The sequence below is a fragment of the Cyclopterus lumpus genome, chromosome 4, assembly GCF_009769545.1.
Source record: "Cyclopterus lumpus isolate fCycLum1 chromosome 4, fCycLum1.pri, whole genome shotgun sequence".
NCBI classification, from domain to species: Eukaryota; Metazoa; Chordata; class Actinopteri; order Perciformes; family Cyclopteridae; genus Cyclopterus; species Cyclopterus lumpus.
Genome location: NC_046969.1, coordinates 15,180,998 through 15,201,387, shown reverse-complemented (window position 1 = coordinate 15,201,387; position 20,390 = coordinate 15,180,998). Strand labels below are relative to the sequence as shown.

Genomic DNA, 20,390 nt, shown 5'->3' with positions numbered 1-20,390 from the left:
GAGAGGGAGCTCTGTCCTCTAGTTCATCCAACTGGAAAAAAAGAATACGTAGAAGCTTTTAATTTTTAATGATTTGCTTTAAAACCAGGACTGTGACTGCAATTAATTCAAGCATTTAGCTTTTAACAATTCAATTACAATAATTTGCGGAAAAGCCAATTATTAGTCTTTGTTTCCCTGAATGTTGACAAATATTTACAATAAACACAATTGCTGTGTAGGTTTTTAACACATTTCTTGTAAAATCAAAGATTGAAATGAACCATTATGGTGTGGGCAATTATCTGATTATCTTGTTTAGGAAAAACAGTGATAGTGAAATACAGGCTAATTCCCAAGATAAAAGTGTACAAATGCTTTTTAGGGCTCCATCCCTTCTCATACATGTAGACCATATATATAGGATATGTTAACAATATGTCAGGAAACACAACTGAAAAACAGTTAACAATCAGCCAGCCATCTAGGAATCAAGGAAGTTAGACAATCAACAATAAACCATTTTCCTAAACAGGAGAGGAAGAGGGAGACATGTTTGGGTTATCCCAAAATTAGAATGTATTAGTATACTTCTCCATTATCAATAACCTTTCAAGCAAGACATCTACATATGTGATATATAACTTATAATATGTTTGCAAACAGGTTGTCATTGTATTTCTATATAATTGGTTCACTCTATTTTTAAATAACAAGTGGCCACAGTGCAATTAAAACTTAAAAAATATCAGTCTAAATATTGTCAGACCTATAGGTAAGTATCTGAACAAAAACATGTTTAAGACATTAATCCCCAGCTGAATTGGTCTGCTCTGCAATTCACATTTTCTCACATGATCATTACTGATAAACAGCAATCAAGCCCATAATTCCCACAATAAAAAACTAAAAACAAGCAAGTTAGCTTCCTGTTCGTGTGAACCATCTAGACCCCTGCACCAATTTTGCCTGAAAAATATAATGATCTTATAATGATGCCTACTAATATTAAAATAACGTTGTATCACACATTCACATACTTCCCTTTTTTGCCATAAATTCACAAGGAACCTTTCCGGTTTGTTTTGAGTAGAGGATGTAAATATACTTGTTTCAGTCTTTATACTTCAAGATCACTTAGTTTCAATGTGCTTCTCTCTCTCTCTCTGTCTCTGCATTGGGGAGTATTTACTGTGGAAAGAAGGAAGCATCAACCTACATGTTGGTGTTTCACAGTTAAAAACATTTTTTCTGGCTCAAAAAACATTGTGAACAAGTTATAAAGTTATTATTTGAATAAATGTAAGCAAGTAAACCCTGAAATACAGTTTGACTCAACTTCACTCACCCTGGCTACACTGTTTCAGCTACATCAGTATTTGTCTAATGATTGAAAACTTTGTATGGTTGCACCTCTCAATGAAGACCTGAAAAATGTATGGCACATTTCACATTTAAAGTGTCATACAGTAGTTGTCAAGTTTGTGTTTAACAGAAAAGCCCATGAAAAAGAGTTATGATTTTAATAATTTATATGTAAAATCACATTTCTGTCAAGCACATTCAATATTTACACTTCATATTTATTCGATGATACTGCTACGGAGTTAAAGCGAGATGCATCTCATTGGTGATCGCTTCAGTGATTTATCTGGTAATTGAGTGACTGATATGAGTGATAATATAATGTTTAAAACAGTTCAACATGAATAGCTGGGTAGCAAGACAAGCTGCAAGTTTAATTATAATATTATAATGTATTATTGCTACAATGTTTCTCATTACACCTCCTATATACACGGGCTGAATTTGGATTATCTTCACTAAATCAACTCCCTCTCCCTGTCCAATGTTATCATAAACTCCTTCACAGCTGAAAACAACTTGACGTTTTAGTTAAACATCTCTAAGAGATGCATAAATAACTGTTTTACTAGCTGCATTACTCTCAGTAAGTTAAATAAAGCAGATTTGTACTTCAATTGTGCCGTGAAAATTTATTATTTATTAGGTCAAAATATAAACCCGAGATAGGAACACATACTATTTTTAATATGCAAAAAAAGGAAGATAATTGAGTTAGCCTGTTTTTAAAGGGTCAGTAGACCCATATTTAAACATATGTATTTCCCACTTACCCTTACTTACACAGTCAAAACCTTCTCAATCAGTATAGTGATAACATTACTTAAGTCATATTATTCATTTATACAACACTGTAAAAGCAACTTAAATCTTCATTTTACAATTGCATTCTCAGATATTTATATTAGAAATACTTAATAGCAACTTTCAAGTAGTTTTTATTTAGCAGATAGAGATGTTCTAACTATTTATGTATGTTTGATTATGTATTATGTACTAAATATAATACCTGTCATACGACAGGTATTATATTTAGTTTGCATTTTTTAAGTTGACAGTAGAACATATTTAAAACATCAACTTTGCATTTTCAGTGACTGTAAATACTGCAGGGAATAAATGCAGGGATGGAAAAGTTGGTTTGATTACAATTCATCATAAAAGCATTTAACACATAGAAAATACATGGTAAGTGTAAGGAGAAAGGGCATTATATCTGAACAGCATATAGTATCACAATCAACCAAATGCCCCCATCCAATGTAAAGCTGTAAAGCTGAAGTTAACATGGAGCAGTTCCTCCAACCTTCATGTAGAAGGTTTTACATGACGTATGTGACTTTGGTGGTTACAGAGACTGTATTTTATCAAGAGATTTGAAGTTTGATCTAGAAGAAGTAAGTGTCCAATTGGCCACTGTTCTTCTAACATTCTTTTTTCCAACTTAAAGACAACAAAAGACAAAAAAGAAATAAGGAAAAGAAGAAATAAATGAACTGGAAAGTTGCACTAGAACCAGCAATCGGCTCAAGGTTTTCATATAATACACCTCATACAATCTTGCCAAAAGCATAATTTTGCTTAGCAGTGTCTGAGTTGCGACGAGGTACAACAGCTTCGGTTAGCTGTTAATGGTTAGCCAAACACACCGTACAAAACAATAAAAGTGAGCCAATTGTTTGTCCCACTGTGTCCCTGGCGGCAGCGCAGCGACTGAGAGGTAAGCAGCAGTGTTGGCTCCGTTAGCTTTTAGCCAAGCCAACCATGCAAAACACTAAAAGTGAGCAAAATGGTTTCTCCCATTACGTCTCTGAGCACAGAGAAGCAGATGGGGGGTGACGCACTCAACTGTGTTATCACTGCTGCACCCGTAGTGAGTGAGAAGTCAGCAAGCAGTGTAAAACAGGCAATAAAAGGTCTTTTAAAAAAATGTAAGTCACCACAACCACGACAGGTCCTTGAGCATGTAGCCACAACTGGCCACCCAAAATAGTTGCAGAGTGCCGCAGTAGAATGCGAGATTAGCTGTGGACAGACACAGAGGTGCACACTCACTCACAGTCACACGTGCGCGATCGCATGATTCTCCTGGCGACGATAAAAATAAATGAAAATAAATAAAAAATAATGATAAAATAACTTTTCATAGCTAAATGAATGCAAATAAATGGCGGTTAAAGTTGTCGGCAACAAAGACTCACAGTAAAAAGGGTATACAAGTATAACTGGTAATGATTCTTAAATCCCACAGTAGCATAAGGAGTGTAAAGAACAGTTTAGACAGTTTGAGAAGCAGTGGATGATCTCAATAAAACTATTTATACTTTGCTCTAGAGTACTCTAAAGTGACATTGCTAATACTGTTGAACATTTCAGGGATATGCAATGAAATAACAAGATTCCATTCTTTCAGATCATTCGTGCAATCCTGCTTCTTATCCTGGCCACAGTTCAAATCTCCCAATGAGCTTTCACGCTAACAGTCAAACACATTCTGCTACACTGTCTGCTGCAACAACTCAAATCCAAACAATCACGGAGAAGGAGGTGGGGGCTTCAATGTCGATTTGGGTGTCACATTTGATTCCTGAGCCTCTCCTGTTTTATCTGATCCCAGGGTGCTCCCAAGTGAAGAGCGAGTGAACCTCCGGACAGTGTCTCTGAAAGACGGGTACATGGTCACAATGGAGCCGCGAGACCAGTCGAAGCGGGGGTAGATTCTCTTGAGTATTGCCCTTCGAAACAGGATGTAAACCCACGGATCCAGGATCTGATTCCAGGTGGCGAATCGTAGCCATAGCAGTAGGTATTTGATCCTAAGGGGTCCACCGGACAGCACAGTTTGTGCAATAAAGACCTATTGGTGGAGGGATGAAGTGGGGAACAGGATGAAGGAAAGAAGAAGCCAAGAGAGGACAGAAATGATGGAGGAAAGGTGTGGGGGAAAGAGAGGAAGTAAAAAAAGTAGCGGGGGAGACAAGACAGCAAATTATAAAGAGGGATTGAAATAAGGAACAAATGGTAAAAGATACAATTGGTTAATATTGCAAATGTACACACACACACACACACACACACACACACACACACACACACACACACACACACATACAGCCATCCTAAGGCAGTGACTTGCAATACAATTATCCCCCTGCTGCACTTAAACTGGAGCATGTTATGTTAGGCATAGCCTTATTAGTACTAGCCCAACAATCGCTTATGGGGGTGAATACATGCCAACAAGCTCCTTAACGAATGATTTATTGTCTCTGTTCCAAATTCCGTTGGTGCATTAATAAATGTGGTTCTACTGTGGTTTACACCAAAGCAGTGCAAGGAGGTGAGTGCTGAGATGAAGTGCGAGCCACAGTTTTAGTTAGGCAAACGGTTCTCAGAGGCAGAGGTACATTCATCACATTTTTCAGGAGCATGACATTTACTGAGCCTACATGACTTTCTTGATGTTCAATTCTTATCTGTAAAGAAGTATGCAGCTCTGCTTCAAAGAAATGTTTGAGTATCTAAAACAAAACTACAATCTGCAGATAGTTGCGCTATGAAGTTTTGGACCATCTGTGTTAGTTTCAGGATGAAAGCAGGCGCAAGGGCAATAAACAAACAAACTATGTAAGTCAACTGTTTATTAAACTGACTGGTGATGGAATGAAGTGTACATAGCAGCAGCAAAAACAAGATGAGACGCTGGCTGTACTATGAAGCATGCTCCCAATGAAACTGAGCTCATGGGTAATGGCATTGAGTAAACTGTGTTGCACAGTCCATCCATGAGTTTCATTGGCAGATGTTTCGGACACGCTGAGGTAGCCGGCCAACCGCAACCCACAATCATGATGGGGGGGGGTGGGGGAGCAGTTACTATGTGGATGCTGTGTTATTGTAACAATCTTTCAATGCTATTTTTTTACTTTTTACTCGCCTTAGTCGGGATACTTGACACATGATGTATATCCAGGGGTCAAATATCTGATTGCAGCTGGCCATTCGTATGTAGAACAAAACAATAGCATCTCTTACAGGATCAGCAGTCCCCACGCTCATCAGAATATATATCTGTGCAAAGTATCACACAACTGAGGTTAGACAGGATTGCAGAAATATGTGCGCTCCAGTCAGGTAGCTTTAGCTCTTCTGTTCATAACTCAGATATGCTCAATTTAAATGTTATGTTTAGAAGGGAAGTTCTGAATTGGCAATTAGTGGTAGCATCAAAATGTGGTAGATAGCAATGCGTGCTGGGTTGAAAGCAACACATCGACGGCAGGATTGTCTCATTTACAAACAAACAGTTTTTAAACACTAACCATCAGGAAATTGAAAGGTGTACCAAAAGAACCTTCACATAGAGTTAACCACAGACCAATACATCATGAGCTCTTGACCCCTCAACCAGTTTATTTTATTAAGACACAATTGGACAAAGAAGACTGTGTCATGGACGGAGATTAAGCAGGTTGAAGTTAATTATTCATGTTGCATCTACAGCAATGAGCTTTATATTAATCATCCGGCAGAACAGTTAGACACATATATTCAGATAAATAGCAGTTTATTAAAACTTCAGTTGTCCCATTTGTTATAACAGCTTATCAGTAATCGCTGTGATCGCAGAAATAGGTGAATTCAAACCATATATTCACAGGTTGTCAATAAATTTACAGTTTTGCTAGATTAACTATAAAGAATCAGGGAGCTGGCTCTAGAGATGTTTACAATCCAAAATGTGGTTATAATTCTACCATGACCCTAATTTTGTTTCTAAATATATTTAGGCTAACACAGGGGTTAGTTTTCAACTGGTATAATTGTTGGACCTAATTTTAGTGTTGTTGCCATTTTATCAGCAATTACATGTGTAATATTATAATTGTCACAACCAATAGCTAGAGCTCCAAAAGCAAAATCCAAATTGTAATACACTGGAGTTTTACCTTAAAAAGGCAGTGATTTCACCCATGCTCTAAAGCGGAGGGTGTCATCTCAACTAAGGCGTTAAGGGGCTCTGATCCAGGGTACGATCAGAAGGCTTTCAGATCAACTTAGGAAGCTGCATTGCTAAGAATAAATGAAGCATATAGAGGGGAGAAGAGAAAAAGAGCTTAGGACTTTGTGATGCCTTAATATGGTTTGAATAATTGAATAGCTGAACAAGAGCTGAATAGATTGGGTTGGGTGTTTTACCTGAGAAACCCATTTTCTTGGTGGATACCATTGCAATATCATACTATTTGTATCTTCCCATTGATCGTCTTGTACGTGATGTTGTTTCATTGTCACTTTTTTCTTTATAAAAAAGAATGGTGATCCATTTAAATGTGTTTTGTCTATGAATTAAATTGGAAAGAAAATCACTTTATATGAAAGTATTTTTGACAAAAGATAATAACATGTATCTCATTCACTGAATTCTGGACTGGTTTGTCAAAATAAAGTTTTATTTGATCAAATTATTGTGCCTGGTCCTTTCAGGTGGAGTCAGTGATTCTTGAGAAAGATTGTTGGTGTTTGAACACAACAACAAAACAAATACTACTAATACATGTACAGTCCCTCTCGCCCTAACTGTCTTTATCTTCAGACATCTATGCCTTTGGTCTGCCCTGCAGACGAGCATGACTGCACCCTAGTGCAGTGCACACAGAAAGGACACTAAGAGGACTGTGAGAAGATTTTTTCCAAGTGCATTGGATAGAAATTGCTGACAGCACCTTTAAAGCAATCATTACCTCGATTGGGAAGTTGGCTTGTGCAACTCAAGGAACCAGGAATTCAGATTTCTACACTCTTACGTATGTTCACTAGTTGAACATTTACTTTTCATTGCAGCTTTATCGTTTGTCATAAAACCAATTCTGAACATATTACATACACACATATAAGGCTTACTTATTTCAAAGAGGCAAACTCACCAGAAGGGGGCACCAGCAGATAGAAGCAATGACCATGATGAGAATGAGTTGGACCATCATCTCTACTTCGTGGTCTCGGCGACGCTGGTTTCGATCCTGTCCACAGCACACCTTGATCAGGGTCACAACGCTCACCGTGTTCAGCAAAAATGACACAGCAATGCACATCAACCCGACCAGCGAGAAGAGCAGGGAGAAGGCCAGGTTACTCCCCTCAGAGCTGATGTTGAAAAAACACCAGGAGCCAGGCATCTGCATGTGGTAGCTTCCAACACCTGTTAGGGGCAGCAAAGCTATGCAGCCAGCAATCAACCAAACCATCAGTACCATGGAGATTGTCCGTCTCTTGGGCATGCTGGCGGAGCGTGCAAATGGACGGTTGATGCCAATGTAGCGCTCCATGGCCATGGCGGCACCAAGCAACAGTGGACACAGTCCATAGAAGACCATGGACATGCCCATAAAGTTGCAGAAGTGGCAGTTTGGATCTAACTGTCGCCAATTAAAGTATGTAACATGGAAGGAGATCACTATGGAGCCGGTGATCAGAAGACCCATGGAGTCGGTGATCACCAGGCCACCCAGGAAGATCAGGAACGAGCGGGAGCGGTTATGTGTCCGCCGGAAGGACTTGAGGAGAACTACGAAGGCGATGAGATTGGAGATAATTCCCAGAGTGGTGAAGATGGATGAGTAGTATGCCGAGGCGATGGTAGGGTGGTACTTGAATGGGGGGCTGTTTATGGAGTAGCAGATTGGGGTGTTGTTGGTAAATGGCAGGACTGAGGCATTCATGGTGTTCAGCTGGTGTGGGGTCATTGATTTCAGATGACTCAGAGATGGAAAGACAATACCAGTTTGAAGAATTTCATTTCTTTCTTCAACCTCAAAAGAAAAAAAGGGAAAGGGGAAACATTGAAACATACAATACAAATAAATTGAACAAAAAGGTAAGAAACTCTCCAGCTACTACATATCTTTAGCCAGATTGTCTTTACTTAAAAGAACTAAAAACAAGTGCACTCAGTGTTGCTGTAAATGGCTTATTGTGCAGGAAAAGTGTACAAGTTTAAGTTAGACAAGGAAATTGGACTGGAAGCTGCGATGGATGGTTACAAAGAACATTTCATATAATAATTTTTACAATTTCTCTTTCTCTTTCCGACACGGACGTTCTGACTATTCTAGTTGTTTACCCTGTCTGAAGTCTTTTTAGCAATTTAGCTATGTTCCCTGAACTCAGCAATGTACTTAGTCGATTCAATAATTGTTACCTATAACAACCGTATTCCTTAAAATATACAGTGAGTGCAGATTTAGAATTGACATATGAGCCATACAAAGTCAATAATACAATGGTCGGGGTGAATACTCTATTCTGAATGACTGCAGGGTTAAGTAAGGGATAATGGACAAGGTGCCCATTATCACGACACCCACACAAATACATGCAGACAGGGAAATAATGGGACAGAGATGGAGACTGACGCAGAGACAAATATAGACATATATAGAGCTGTCATATCCTGGCAGGAAATGCAGTTATGTTAAGAGTACTGCCAGAGTTACTAACAGGAAATAAACATAGTGTCACAATCAGTTTATATTGTTAGGTTATGTTGTCCCTATTGGTCTGCCCCCAATATACGACACGTTAAACGTTATAATTGACTGGCCACAAGCAAAATGGAGGTAGACGTGTCGCTGGACACTGACGTGAAATCAAGTAAGTGAAATAAATGAGTGATGAAAAGGATTAAAGTCCTTGAGCGCTGTTACATCAGTCCTAGGTTTAAACCTTCTTCAGACAGGACTAGTGTTGCCGGTTACGAGGACTTCATGCATATTTACATGCTTTCTTTGGAAGGTATTTGTAACAGATCGTGATATAAAGGAGACGTGAGTTAAGAGGAAATGTGCTACTGTATCCATCAATTGTGGAAAATGGATATATATGTTAAGTGATGTTTAGTCTTAAATGGTAGAATCTTGTTATCACATGATTTAAACTACCCATCAGTCATGGCAGCAGGTGTTTTGTCCATCTAATTATCACATTTTCCCAAAAGACCGAACATGTGAAATCGAGACAAACCTTTGGATGTTCTGCTAAAAGCTAACTACACTATTATCAGTTCCTTTCATACCTTAGAGAATAATCAGATGAGACAGACGGTGCTTGGCGCCAGCTGACCCTAAAAACCTTTTGAGTGTGCCATTAGCCAGATGAGCCCGTTAGTGTCTAAATCAATATGACATATTCCAAATCCCTTCACTGAGGCCGTCGAGTGCAGAATGTCTGTAAAACATGTGTCGAGAGATTCCGAAACAGCAGATGTGCAACTGCCAGAGATCTTTCTCTCTTTTTTTCAAATGGTAAATGGATCGGCTTCGTCAAGACACTATTCAAATTTATTTTGTGGTGCAAAACAAACATGATATACTGCACTAATGGTGGCTCGAAATGAAAACATTTTGAGACCTCCTGAATAGTCTGCTCTCCATCCAAAATCCTGCTCAATACACCAGTTACGATGATTTGTTTTCCTTGTATTTCTAATGTCCCTTCATAAAAAAGGTTGATGTGCATTACTTTATCAAAGCAAAAAGGGACAAATGCGCAACAAAAGTGAACAATAAATATGTGTAATAAAAATACGAAACCCGAGCCATTTGGGTCTATTTGGCCAATAAAGTGGTTTGTGAGGCGAACAAATAACAGACACTTCATTGGGTTTTCTTTATCACAATTTCAAATAAAAGACCCATAATATCAAGATCCTTTAATATTATGAATTCTATCAATAATAGAAACCTGAGGCAGGTCCCTGGTAAATGCCACAATGTATAATTTCAGTTTATCCAACAGTATAGAGACAGAAAGAGGAGAACTGAAGAGACACTCTTCTTTTCTTAAAATAAAAATCTGATTTTCATGTGATCAAGAAGTCTGACAAGATGTTGATGTTGACTATATTTTTTAGAATATTTTGGAGCTGGCTCTGAGGCAATTCGTGTGTATTGTTCACAGGATGGATAGCAAGAAGTCGGGTCTAAGAACATGGTTTGCAACTACAAAACTTTGGATGTTTGATTCAGGAAGACCCAAGTCCACATTTCAAGCTAAATGTATGGGTCACAAGGCAGGACAACACACTGACAATGTGCAGCTGTGCCTCACTGACTTTCAGAACTGAGGAAGCATTTTCTGCAACTGCCCTGGAGCCACGCCTTTTCCCAAAATCTAGGGGCAACAGTATTAGTTTCAATTCTCCCACAGCAGTCAATATATTTTAACATGTTTGTCATCAGTGGGAGTTCATTGATGAAGCCTCTTGATGCATTACTATTAGGCTCAAGTAAATGCTTAGCTAAACAAAATGTGCCGTGACATTTTGGAGAGTTTGAATGACATCTCTTTAAAATGGTGAAACAAAGCTCTATCATTAGATTATCGTAGCCCAAAGTCTCTGTCTGTCCACATTTCTCTCAACGTCTCTGAAATATGACTTACAAATCGACAAAGAAGTTAACCATTAAACTATGCCCAACACTTGCATATCGTTTGCAAACTGAAAGCAACAAAACAGAACCATTGAACAACTTCTACTGAGGATTTATTTGAATAACTCTAACAACATTTATGATCATAAATGTACAAGGGCTAACACACAAGTCTCATAATGTGTGCAAAACCATTCTTCATTCCAAATTTGTGTACGTTAAATTATACATTCAAGGTTTCTTTGCATCTTTGACATTTTATATTCACAAGCATTGCCGTTTGCTTAAAAAGTTTTTTACTTAAGGATAAAAACATTTATCTTACCATCACAGAAGCCCAAGTTGACTCTCATTTGATAAATTTGTCTGTGCAAACCATCTTACTGCACTTGTAAGATGAATACCACAAAGAAGAGTCACAGGAAGAAGAGGGGAAACATCGCTCTGCATACACCAAGTCCCAGCTAATGAAAATTAAGTCCTATAAGTACTGCAGCCGGCTGTGAGCAGGAACCCCCGATCATCTCTTCTCCCTTCCCCCGTAGTTTAGATACTCATCTCTCTCGCTCCAGTCAGGCTTCCTTTTGCTCAATTCACCCCTCCCCGGAAAACAAAAGGGGAATGGCTCTGGGGAGGACAGCACACAGTATTTTAGGCAGCAGAATGAGCCACAGAGAAAAGCTGTAAAGCATCAAACTGGAGAAAGTAAGTGGTGCACCGTGGTGGAAAGGGGCATTTGTCTCACGTTTGGTTTTAATCTCTTCTATTTTATGTGTGATGGAGAGGTGGAGGTGTCCCCACTGGCTTTAGAAAAGGGTCAATGAAAGACTAGTCAATACACCAAAACATGGGACTTCTTCTTTTTTTGTATCGAGTACATATGGGCATAGATAACAGTGCTCAAAATACAAATAGAAACAAAATCGATAGCCTTTACATTATATTATCTGATGTGTTCCTCGTGAGATACCAACTAAAGCCTGAAAGCTATAATTTCTATCAAGTCAGTGAAGAAAGCTGTACAACAATAATGTTTCTCACACAAATACATGTTGCAAGACTTTTACTGGAAAAAGAGTGGCGCAAATTGAGTAATGAAGTCATTAAAAAACATTGACAACAGATCCCCAAATAGTCTGGAACATTTTTAAAAAAAGCTGGATTCCATCAGCAGATGTTTTTATCTCTTCTCTACATGTTTTATGTAGAAGCTGACCTTTACACAGTAACTGTGTGAATTATTCAGATAGACATGTGCAGATGTGGATCGCAGGCCTGTAAACCAGTTGCAAAGAGAATCTAGCAGGAATGTAGTTAAATGCAAGATTATGAATGTTAAACGATATTTAGCTCAGCATAAATACTAGCCAGCAACTTTGAATATATCTATTCAAATCAAAAACCAGAATGTTAGAATTACGATTTGTTGGATTTAGTGGTTGTTACATGGTATAACTATTTATGGAAAAAAGCAGAAGACTCACAAGTTCTCCCCGATAAGAGTCTGGGAATAAAGCAGCCAGGATCAACCAACCATTCAATCGCCATCACAATCTGGGTAATATCCAACTGGGACAAACATGAGAGTCTATAAACAAAAATGTCAACAAAAATGACAGAGATGGAGTATGATATCATTATCACACAGTTGTAATTTCGCTGTCCACGTCCATTACCAGAAATTTGAGAGATCTTACTTCGAGTTTGGGCCTTAGAGCCTTTTTCCAATTTGAAGACAGAGCCCTGTGATCTTGTTGTGACCTCTGACCCAGAGCGATCATTTGCTCTGGGTCACACGATTAAGATGTAGATATTTTTATTCCAGACTCCCTTATTATTATTATTTAGGGCTCAGCGGCAGGAATGGATCTTAAAGTGTACAATTCTTGTATTTGGCTAAAAATAGGACCAATGAATCATGAGAATATGTGGCAGTGATGATACTTGTTGCTTTCATTTGAAAATCTAATGTGAGGAACACATGTACAATCCAATGCACAATGAGCCAATACAGTAACCTTGTAATGAATCATTCACTTTTTCTTGACACCATCAGTTAATGTATTTGCTTTATTTGACATTTTCTCTGTAGATAGACACATTTAGTTTAATTAGCTACAATTTATCTTTAAAAAGTGCAAATAAATAGTTCTACTTATAAAACCCCTAAAACAGAACAACAGGAAAGGCTACAATTTAATAAAGTACATCACACAATCTGAAGCACTAAAGAACAACAGATTGGATGCACTGACTCTACCAAGCTACGGCCTTGCTTTAGGCCAGTTTGGATGTTTTCCTTCAAGAAGAGCGCTACTGATTTTCCCTCATCTATCCCCCATGCGGTAGATGAAAGGGTTTGAGATAAGGAATGAAACCGTGGATGCTCGAATTACTACAGTTTATTACACTTAAGCAATCCGTTGGGCTTTACACACTGGGGGTCTGAGTGAAGACTTATGGGAGAAAACAGATGCAGTGCAGAGTAAAGATGAGATTAGAGACATAACATTGAAACAACTAGCAGACGGAACAGTTTTTCTCCTACTATCGTATACATAGATCTTATGTAGTGAACTCCATTTCAAGCGTATAGTCGGGGACATGTGTTTTGCTGTGAATGTTATGACATCTGAGACGATGTTCACACTAAGCTGGCAAAAATAAAAAAGACCGACACATCTAAAAGGAGGTGTTTTGCGGAGTGGATACTTCTGTGCATTCAAGGCAAACTGAGCTTATCCAAAACGATGGTGTAAAGCTGCTCAGACACCGTCAGGTGCTGGGATTTGGTGAATTCCAGTGCAGTTTGAGAGAACATGTGCAAAAAATAAAGAAAACATCTAAAAACTTCAAATTTGACAACACGTGCAGCAGAGAGAATGCAGCCGAACACAGGAATGTGCTACAGACGAGCCTAGTCAAGTTAGAAAGAACTGGAAGAATAATGACATCATCTCTATCAAGGCAATCTGCAAAGCATCACTGTTTGTAATGGCCTTGCTGTTTCCCCAGCCTTTAAAAATAACAAAAACGGATTCTGCTTAGTTGAACTCCAGACTGGTCCATTTGGCAGCTATTTGCATTAAGGGTCAGGTTATAATAACCTCTGGTTGCCTTCCTCAGCTCAGAGCTAGTAGGCTAGCAAAATGTAGCTACTGAAAGGTGGATGTTAAAGGTTATGGATTCCTCTGTGATGCTTACATTTCAATCCTAGTTTGAGAAAATACATTTGTCTTTTTTTGTCCATAGATTAAAGTAAGTCAGTCTGTCTGCACGCACGCACTGACCAGACACTGGCTTTCCTCAGGGTCTTTGAACATGTTTCTATAGGCTGTGTTCAATCAACCATTCACTCATTAAACTGATCTCAGACAGCTGGGGATTATTTTAGGTCACACCCACAGAAATGCATCAACAGAGCAATGAGAAACAAAAGTTAATTCAGAGAGTATTGTTCAAAAACAAATTGCAAGCTCTAACAGGCATCAGGACATCAGCCGTTGTAAAAGTATATGATGTAGATGCACAATCTTAAAGATATATTGAGAGGGTTTATATAAGGAAAGAGGAAGACAGTGACAAAAAGGGAGGCCCTCTGTTTCCATTTCGTTTGATATCTGAGAACACTCAATATGATACAAGTATCTATTTAAAACACTATATTCAACTAACCTCAAGCTACCACAGGCAAAGAGCTGTAACTCAATGACAGACAAGCGCTTTGCCCCAATAAAAAACCTTCCCCAGACTTAAAACGTTCCATTCTTGATTCCAGAATTACAATTTATTGAGGTTTTTACACAAAGAGCTCCAGCCCTTGAAGGACAGTCCCAATTTCAGCCAGGAACAGCTCACTGATCAAAACCTCAGCAAAGCAAAACTTCCAGAAGAACTATATATATATTCCCTAACCAGGAATCTGTACATCTGATGAAGAAAGAAAAGGCACATTTAGGAAATAAAGAGCAACATTCTCTGCTTTTGTGATTTCACACATGCAATCCAATCCCCTCTGATCTCATCAGGTCGACTTTGTTACTCTCGGTCTATAATATTGGTTTCATCGTTTCATTACAGACCAGCCTGAAACTCGTGTTACCATCACAATTCAGTTCCTTCTGTGCTTTTGTGTTCACACTGTATATTAGCTGCTCTGCTGCATTGTTCTCTTTGTAGCCACTCAGACCCACTCTGTGTGTTCGAAAGCACCGTGTCTTTGTAAATTATATTACACTCTACTACGGCTAACACCTTAAAAGTATTGAAAAGTATTGAGTGATTTCCTCAACAGTATGCAGAATCAGACGTTACCATATCGAACAATAGGCATACAATTTCATATCTCTAACACAATTTATAACTCCCAAACACATTTTCTTCCTCTCTTCTCCATCCATTATACTACATGCTCGTAACCACATATATCTCACCTCTATACATTTCCCTTTCTCCATTTCATTAATCTATTTTACATGACTAAACACACATACGCATTCATACCGTTTATACTCTAGGCATTTACATCCACACACTATATTTGATCTGTATTCCTCATCTCATCACTGTAGATAAATATCTTCACCATCCACATTAAAAGCTAAAATAAAGCATTTAATCATAATTGCAGATTATAATCTGCTATTTGTCTGCACCAATAAACTCTTATTTGATTCACAGCCCCAGAAGGAAACATTTCTGAAAGTATGAATGCTACAATATTTGATACCAATATTCCATACTTTTACCTCTCTCCTAAATAACTGCAAATCATAATTTATGATTTTAATAGAGGTAATAACACCTCATTGGACAGACAAAGTTTTCCAAGAAACACACGTGTGTGAATAGTTGGTGATCTATCATTTTTATTCAACACTGACCAACTACAAATTCTCTTTTGCATCAGATTCCTTACCAAATTCTCCGAGCAATTTTGGCAAATCATTATCTGTTTCATCTCAATATGAAAACAGCCATCATGAATCAAACAGTAAACAAACTGAAAATAGACAAGATTGTCCCAAGAAGCCTCTTCATCAATTCAACCCAACAAAGAGTTTACATTCCACTATCCAAACCGCTTCTCCTATTCAGGGGTGCTTCGCTGACATTGGGCGAATGCAGGGTTCACCATGGAGAGGTCACCAGTCCATCTCAGGGCGCATTTAGAGACAGACAACCACTCACGCTCAAATTCACACCCACGGGAAATTTAGAGTCTCCAATTGACTTACGCTGTGGGAGGAAGCCGGAGAACCCGGAGGGAACCCACGCTGCCACGGGGGAGATCGTGCAAACTCCACACAGAAGGACCGCCCGGGATCGGGGATCTAGCCACTGCACCACCGTGCAGCCCACAACATATTCCATTGAATAGAAACAGAAAAAGCTGAAATAAACGTCACCATACCTTCACCTGAACCTGACACCTATTCAGAATGCACACAGAACAACCCAGATGAATATCTCAATTACATAACCGCTCCACAGATTATAATGACTAGGCAATTATGTATAGCACCTGTACCACAAGTGTGATTCTAATCAAGAAAGATATCACTTGTGTATGGAACCCGAGGGGGGAAACAGTACACCTTCCCTATAGACTATACTGTACATTGTCTGTTATCTCTGCCAATAATCAAATTTGATTATTTTTCAAACTTAGATTATTTCTTACTTCAGTGACCTCAAACCATGATTCTGATGCTGTGCATGAGCCCATAGATACACACACAATATTAAACATGCACATGTGTTCTGCTGCATTAAATACTAGTCATATATCACATTATTCATAATTTTTTTTAATTCAAATTAATTTTATTCGAAATGTTTTTTTTGCTATTGTAGACAAACTGTGCAGCAACCACCACTGCTGGTTAACCAGGATGTTTGTTAACGTATCTCCAAAAAGCGAGTCATCAACTGTGTGCTCCAGTGAAACTGTTCAGGAGGTTAAAGCACAAAGCAAACATTTGTGTAGCATGGGTGTGAAGCGGGGCTGAAGAGTAAAAGTGATTCATGTTCTGTTATCTTCGGATAAACAGAGAGAATTCTGAAAAAAAGGACAATTTTCATTCAATCTACTATAAATTTTTATCGCCGACAAACATCCGTCTTTGAACATCCGTCTTTGAACACCAGCCCCAAGCACACTGTTCCTTTTTCACTTTAATGAGCTGTAAAAGTGTAATGGAAAAGATACAGTGCACCAAGACTGCCCAAGAAAGTATCAAACTGAACTTTGCCTGAACTCAAATGTCTCCATAGATGCAGTGCAGAAAGAACATATATATGTTTTGTTGAAGCCAGGCAGCAATACATTTGACAATGCATTCCCTGGGCAGTGCTGAGAGAGTTGTAGATTTCTATCAGTCTCCTTGCAGACATAAACGCACATTGAAATATAGCTGTAAAGCAAGGACACCTTTACCACTTTACTCCCATTTATCTGCGTAGGCATGTCGGAACAGAAGTTTATAGACCAATTACTCACGGTGAAAGACGTGAGTCATACTGCTAGTATGGAGGATTCACTGGCACCGTCTGTGGAGTGGGAAACCCTTGTTTCATTACAATGAGTATCTTTGGATGTGTGACATATTGAATACATTTCACTGAATTTTTGACTGTGACCCTTAAATAAGGAGTGTGATGGTTTAAAGGCCATCCAAACAGCACTAGGAAACACACAGCACAGGAACTTTAACATGCTGCAATACAGGAACCCAGCAATGGGTGTCAACCGGACTGTCACCTGAGAACAGATGAGACGTCGGCCCCCCTGACTCTGGAAGAAATCAGTTGGCAAGCTCGGGTCTGAAAAGTGAAGCCAATGTGTAAGTGCTTAAGCTTGCATACTTTCAAATGGCCAGCAGGGGCAACTCCTTTGGTTGTAGAAAGAAGTCAGATTGTATAAAGGTCAATGAGAAAATTACCCTATTTCTCACATGATTTAATATTTTAATTAACATTGTAATCTTGAGATTTCAAGTCTTCTTCAATACAGCATAATGTTCATTTTGTGAATTATGGTCCCATTCAGAGTAAAATAGTCGATAAACCAGGGCTATGCTTTAAGGCATTGCTACGTTGTGATTGACAGGTCAATAAAATACTTTAAAACGTCAGTCCACAAACCTAGGTCATGCCACTTCTTATATACATTCTATGGTACAGACGAGCCGTCAGCCCAGGACCCCAAACTCTGGAACTGGCTTGACGACAGCTGGGACCCCCGATTCAGGAGGAGATGCAACATTAGTCAGGATGACTGACTTTGGGTCTGGTTCAGGGTCTGTCTTGGTGCTGGAGTGTGGAGACTCAAGGTTATTACAAAATCAATGTTCTAGAGACCTATACTTCCTTCTAAGGGTTTCGACCGCTCAATTCCTCAGAGAAATAAGACTGCTGAAAGTCTGCAAAGTCAGGATCAGAGAGGGCACTAACTGGCTTGCTGTCAGGAGGTAACAGGAAGCTAGTCGGCTACTTATTCTAACAATACTACAAATAATCAATTTTTAGCTGCAATCCTTCTGTCGACGGAGCTCTTGCACCCATGTTGTCCTACAGTGCAGTCTTGAGTCAGGATCCTTACAGTATCTTGTTTGTATTCTGCAGTCTGCCTGCAGCTGTGTGGCATGTTGGGACCTAGCTCATTGATCCCAACATGCCACACAGCTACATATTCATATAAGAAACTGTATTAAGTGTATTAAAGTAGGAAGACAGCTACTGTAGCTACTTACGTTATTGTTTCCACTGGATTGCACTTCACATCAAAAGGAGACATTCACTGACATCAAGGACCGGTTAAGAAATGGTATGGTCCACTTTAGGGGTGTCTGAAATCCTTTTACAAGATTCTTCCAGGCATGAATTTAGATAAATATATTGTAATATTTAATTTTCAGGCATACATGTAACACCGATACACAAATGTTTTGACCCCCCCCCCCCCCCCCCCCAAACCTGTTGTTTTACCTCTTTTGGGGGGGGGGTCCAAGTCTCTCCATTATTCAAATCCAGATTACGATGGCTCAATAGACCAAAAGATCACCTACTGGGCCCATGGCTGATTGGATCCTTCTGTCATGAAGGATAGAGCACGGGGACCCAAACGCAGGAAACTGCACGCAACAGGAACTTAAAGTGAGTCTTTGGGAACAGTCAGTGCTGCCAAGGCAAAACTGAACAAGACAAAACAAAACCAAGGACCCAGTGAAACCCAGCATTTAGCTCCAAACCAATCTGACAGGGGGAAGTTGTGTCTGTGGAGAGATGGGCGGAGAAGCTCAGGTAAGGGGACAAAAGGAAATGAGCCTATTGGCAGGGGAAACACATTAGAAGCAGGGAAGGAGCTGATTGGCTAGGAAGAACTCTGGGAGCAGGGAAGTACTAAGGATGCTGATACAGAGGAGGTGTGTTGAACGGCAATACAGGAACACGGGAGGCAAAACACAGCAAACAGCAAATCCAAAACAAAGACAGTCATGTCAACAAAGCCTGAAGGCATCTGGCCACAGAGTGGAACTGTGACAAACAGAGGAGATTGTGCTCTATAGTCTTCAGCGTGAGCCCCGACATGAAACATTGCCACGCTTTCATTCCTGCAGCGCCTAAGAAGACACAGTGTACTTAATTCTAATTAAAGCGTATCAGCCAACACAAACAACTAACAGAGAGGCAGACAGCTCGGCGCCCCTGCTATAAATGATGAATATGATTTCAGTGAGATACATAGAGTGTGTGTTGTAAACATCCATTACACATTGCGGACTTCCTGCTGCGACTTTGACCTCCCGTACTCACCCTACCTGTGAGCACTCAGGGCTGGTTGTCATTTGCAAAGAGGGATTATTAGTGACGTCACTTGCAAAATCTTTGTCCTCCAACTTAGAGAGAGTCGACTTCTCTTCAGAGGATCTTATCCTCAAGAACCGGACTGGAAAGTTAGGTATGATGCATTTTAGCACGTTTTTACTCGTGCAGTGGAGCTGAATTCTGCCTCAGCATGACAGATATTGTTACACAAGAGGACACACTCTACCATGATAGAGGTCAGGCACTTCCTCGGTCTCGGTCTCATGTCAGTGGCCCATTCACTGAACTCCCCTTCAAGGTAACGCCACACAACCGCAGTGACAATAGATACAGAATGGTAGTTTAGCCTAGTTTATAGCGCCATAACGTCATACGTACACTGATGTTGCCCGCAAAACACATAAAAGTGACATAAGGAACATAGGAAGAGAGCCAATTTATTCCGTGGTGAACTTCAGTGGAGGCAGTGTTTTGTGAACGTCCTCTTTTCACAGGGCTCATATTTGCAGATTCATGCCGCTGACTGAGCATCATGCACATTTCAGTGTGTGGATCCACTAGGAAGAGACGCTGAACATGGTAAGCCCTGTTCAAAGGCTCCACCTGTGTTAGTAAAAATAGAATTATAAAACAATTGCCATCATCTTCTCGCCTAAACTCAATTTCCCAGCTTCTCTCTCCGCTGGAATGTGATCTAATTGTGCTCAAATGGACATGTTTACAGGGAAGCCTTTATGGTTCCACTGCTGATGGATTTGTGTATCCTTCATCATTACTGTAAAATCA

At 39.4% G+C, this 20,390-nt stretch overlaps 1 protein-coding gene across 11 annotated transcripts; it reads right to left on the bottom strand.

Annotated features, from left to right (window-relative positions):
* Positions 1–1,038: 1,038 nt before the first annotated feature.
* On the bottom strand, positions 1,039–18,995 carry tbxa2r (thromboxane A2 receptor). 11 transcript variants are annotated; one of them, XM_034530830.1, is made up of 6 exons: positions 17,539–18,995; positions 17,278–17,327; positions 11,101–12,344; positions 7,449–8,156; positions 7,272–7,367; positions 1,039–4,201 (listed from the first exon to the last, which is right to left on the bottom strand). In XM_034530830.1, exons 3-6 carry the CDS (start codon positions 11,101–11,103, stop codon positions 3,878–3,880), a joined length of 1,131 nt encoding a protein of 376 aa, XP_034386721.1. In that variant the 5' UTR covers positions 11,104–12,344; positions 17,278–17,327; positions 17,539–18,995; the 3' UTR covers positions 1,039–3,877. The 11 variants fall into 11 exon arrangements, 10 of the variants coding, with proteins under 10 accessions (XP_034386721.1, XP_034386722.1, XP_034386718.1 ...); XM_034530831.1 differs by having other exon boundaries at positions 7,599–8,156; XM_034530827.1 differs by having other exon boundaries at positions 7,272–8,156; positions 11,101–11,402; positions 12,260–12,344.
* Between the last annotated feature and the right edge of the window lie 1,395 nt (positions 18,996–20,390).

Bases quoted from the DNA above. Each gene is read 5' to 3' on its own strand.
- tbxa2r (XM_034530822.1), bottom strand. The intron at 4,202-7,271 runs GTGAGTTTGCCT...CTCCACCAATAG, and splicing joins TCTGCTGGTGCCCCCTTCTG to GTCTTTATTGCACAAACTGT.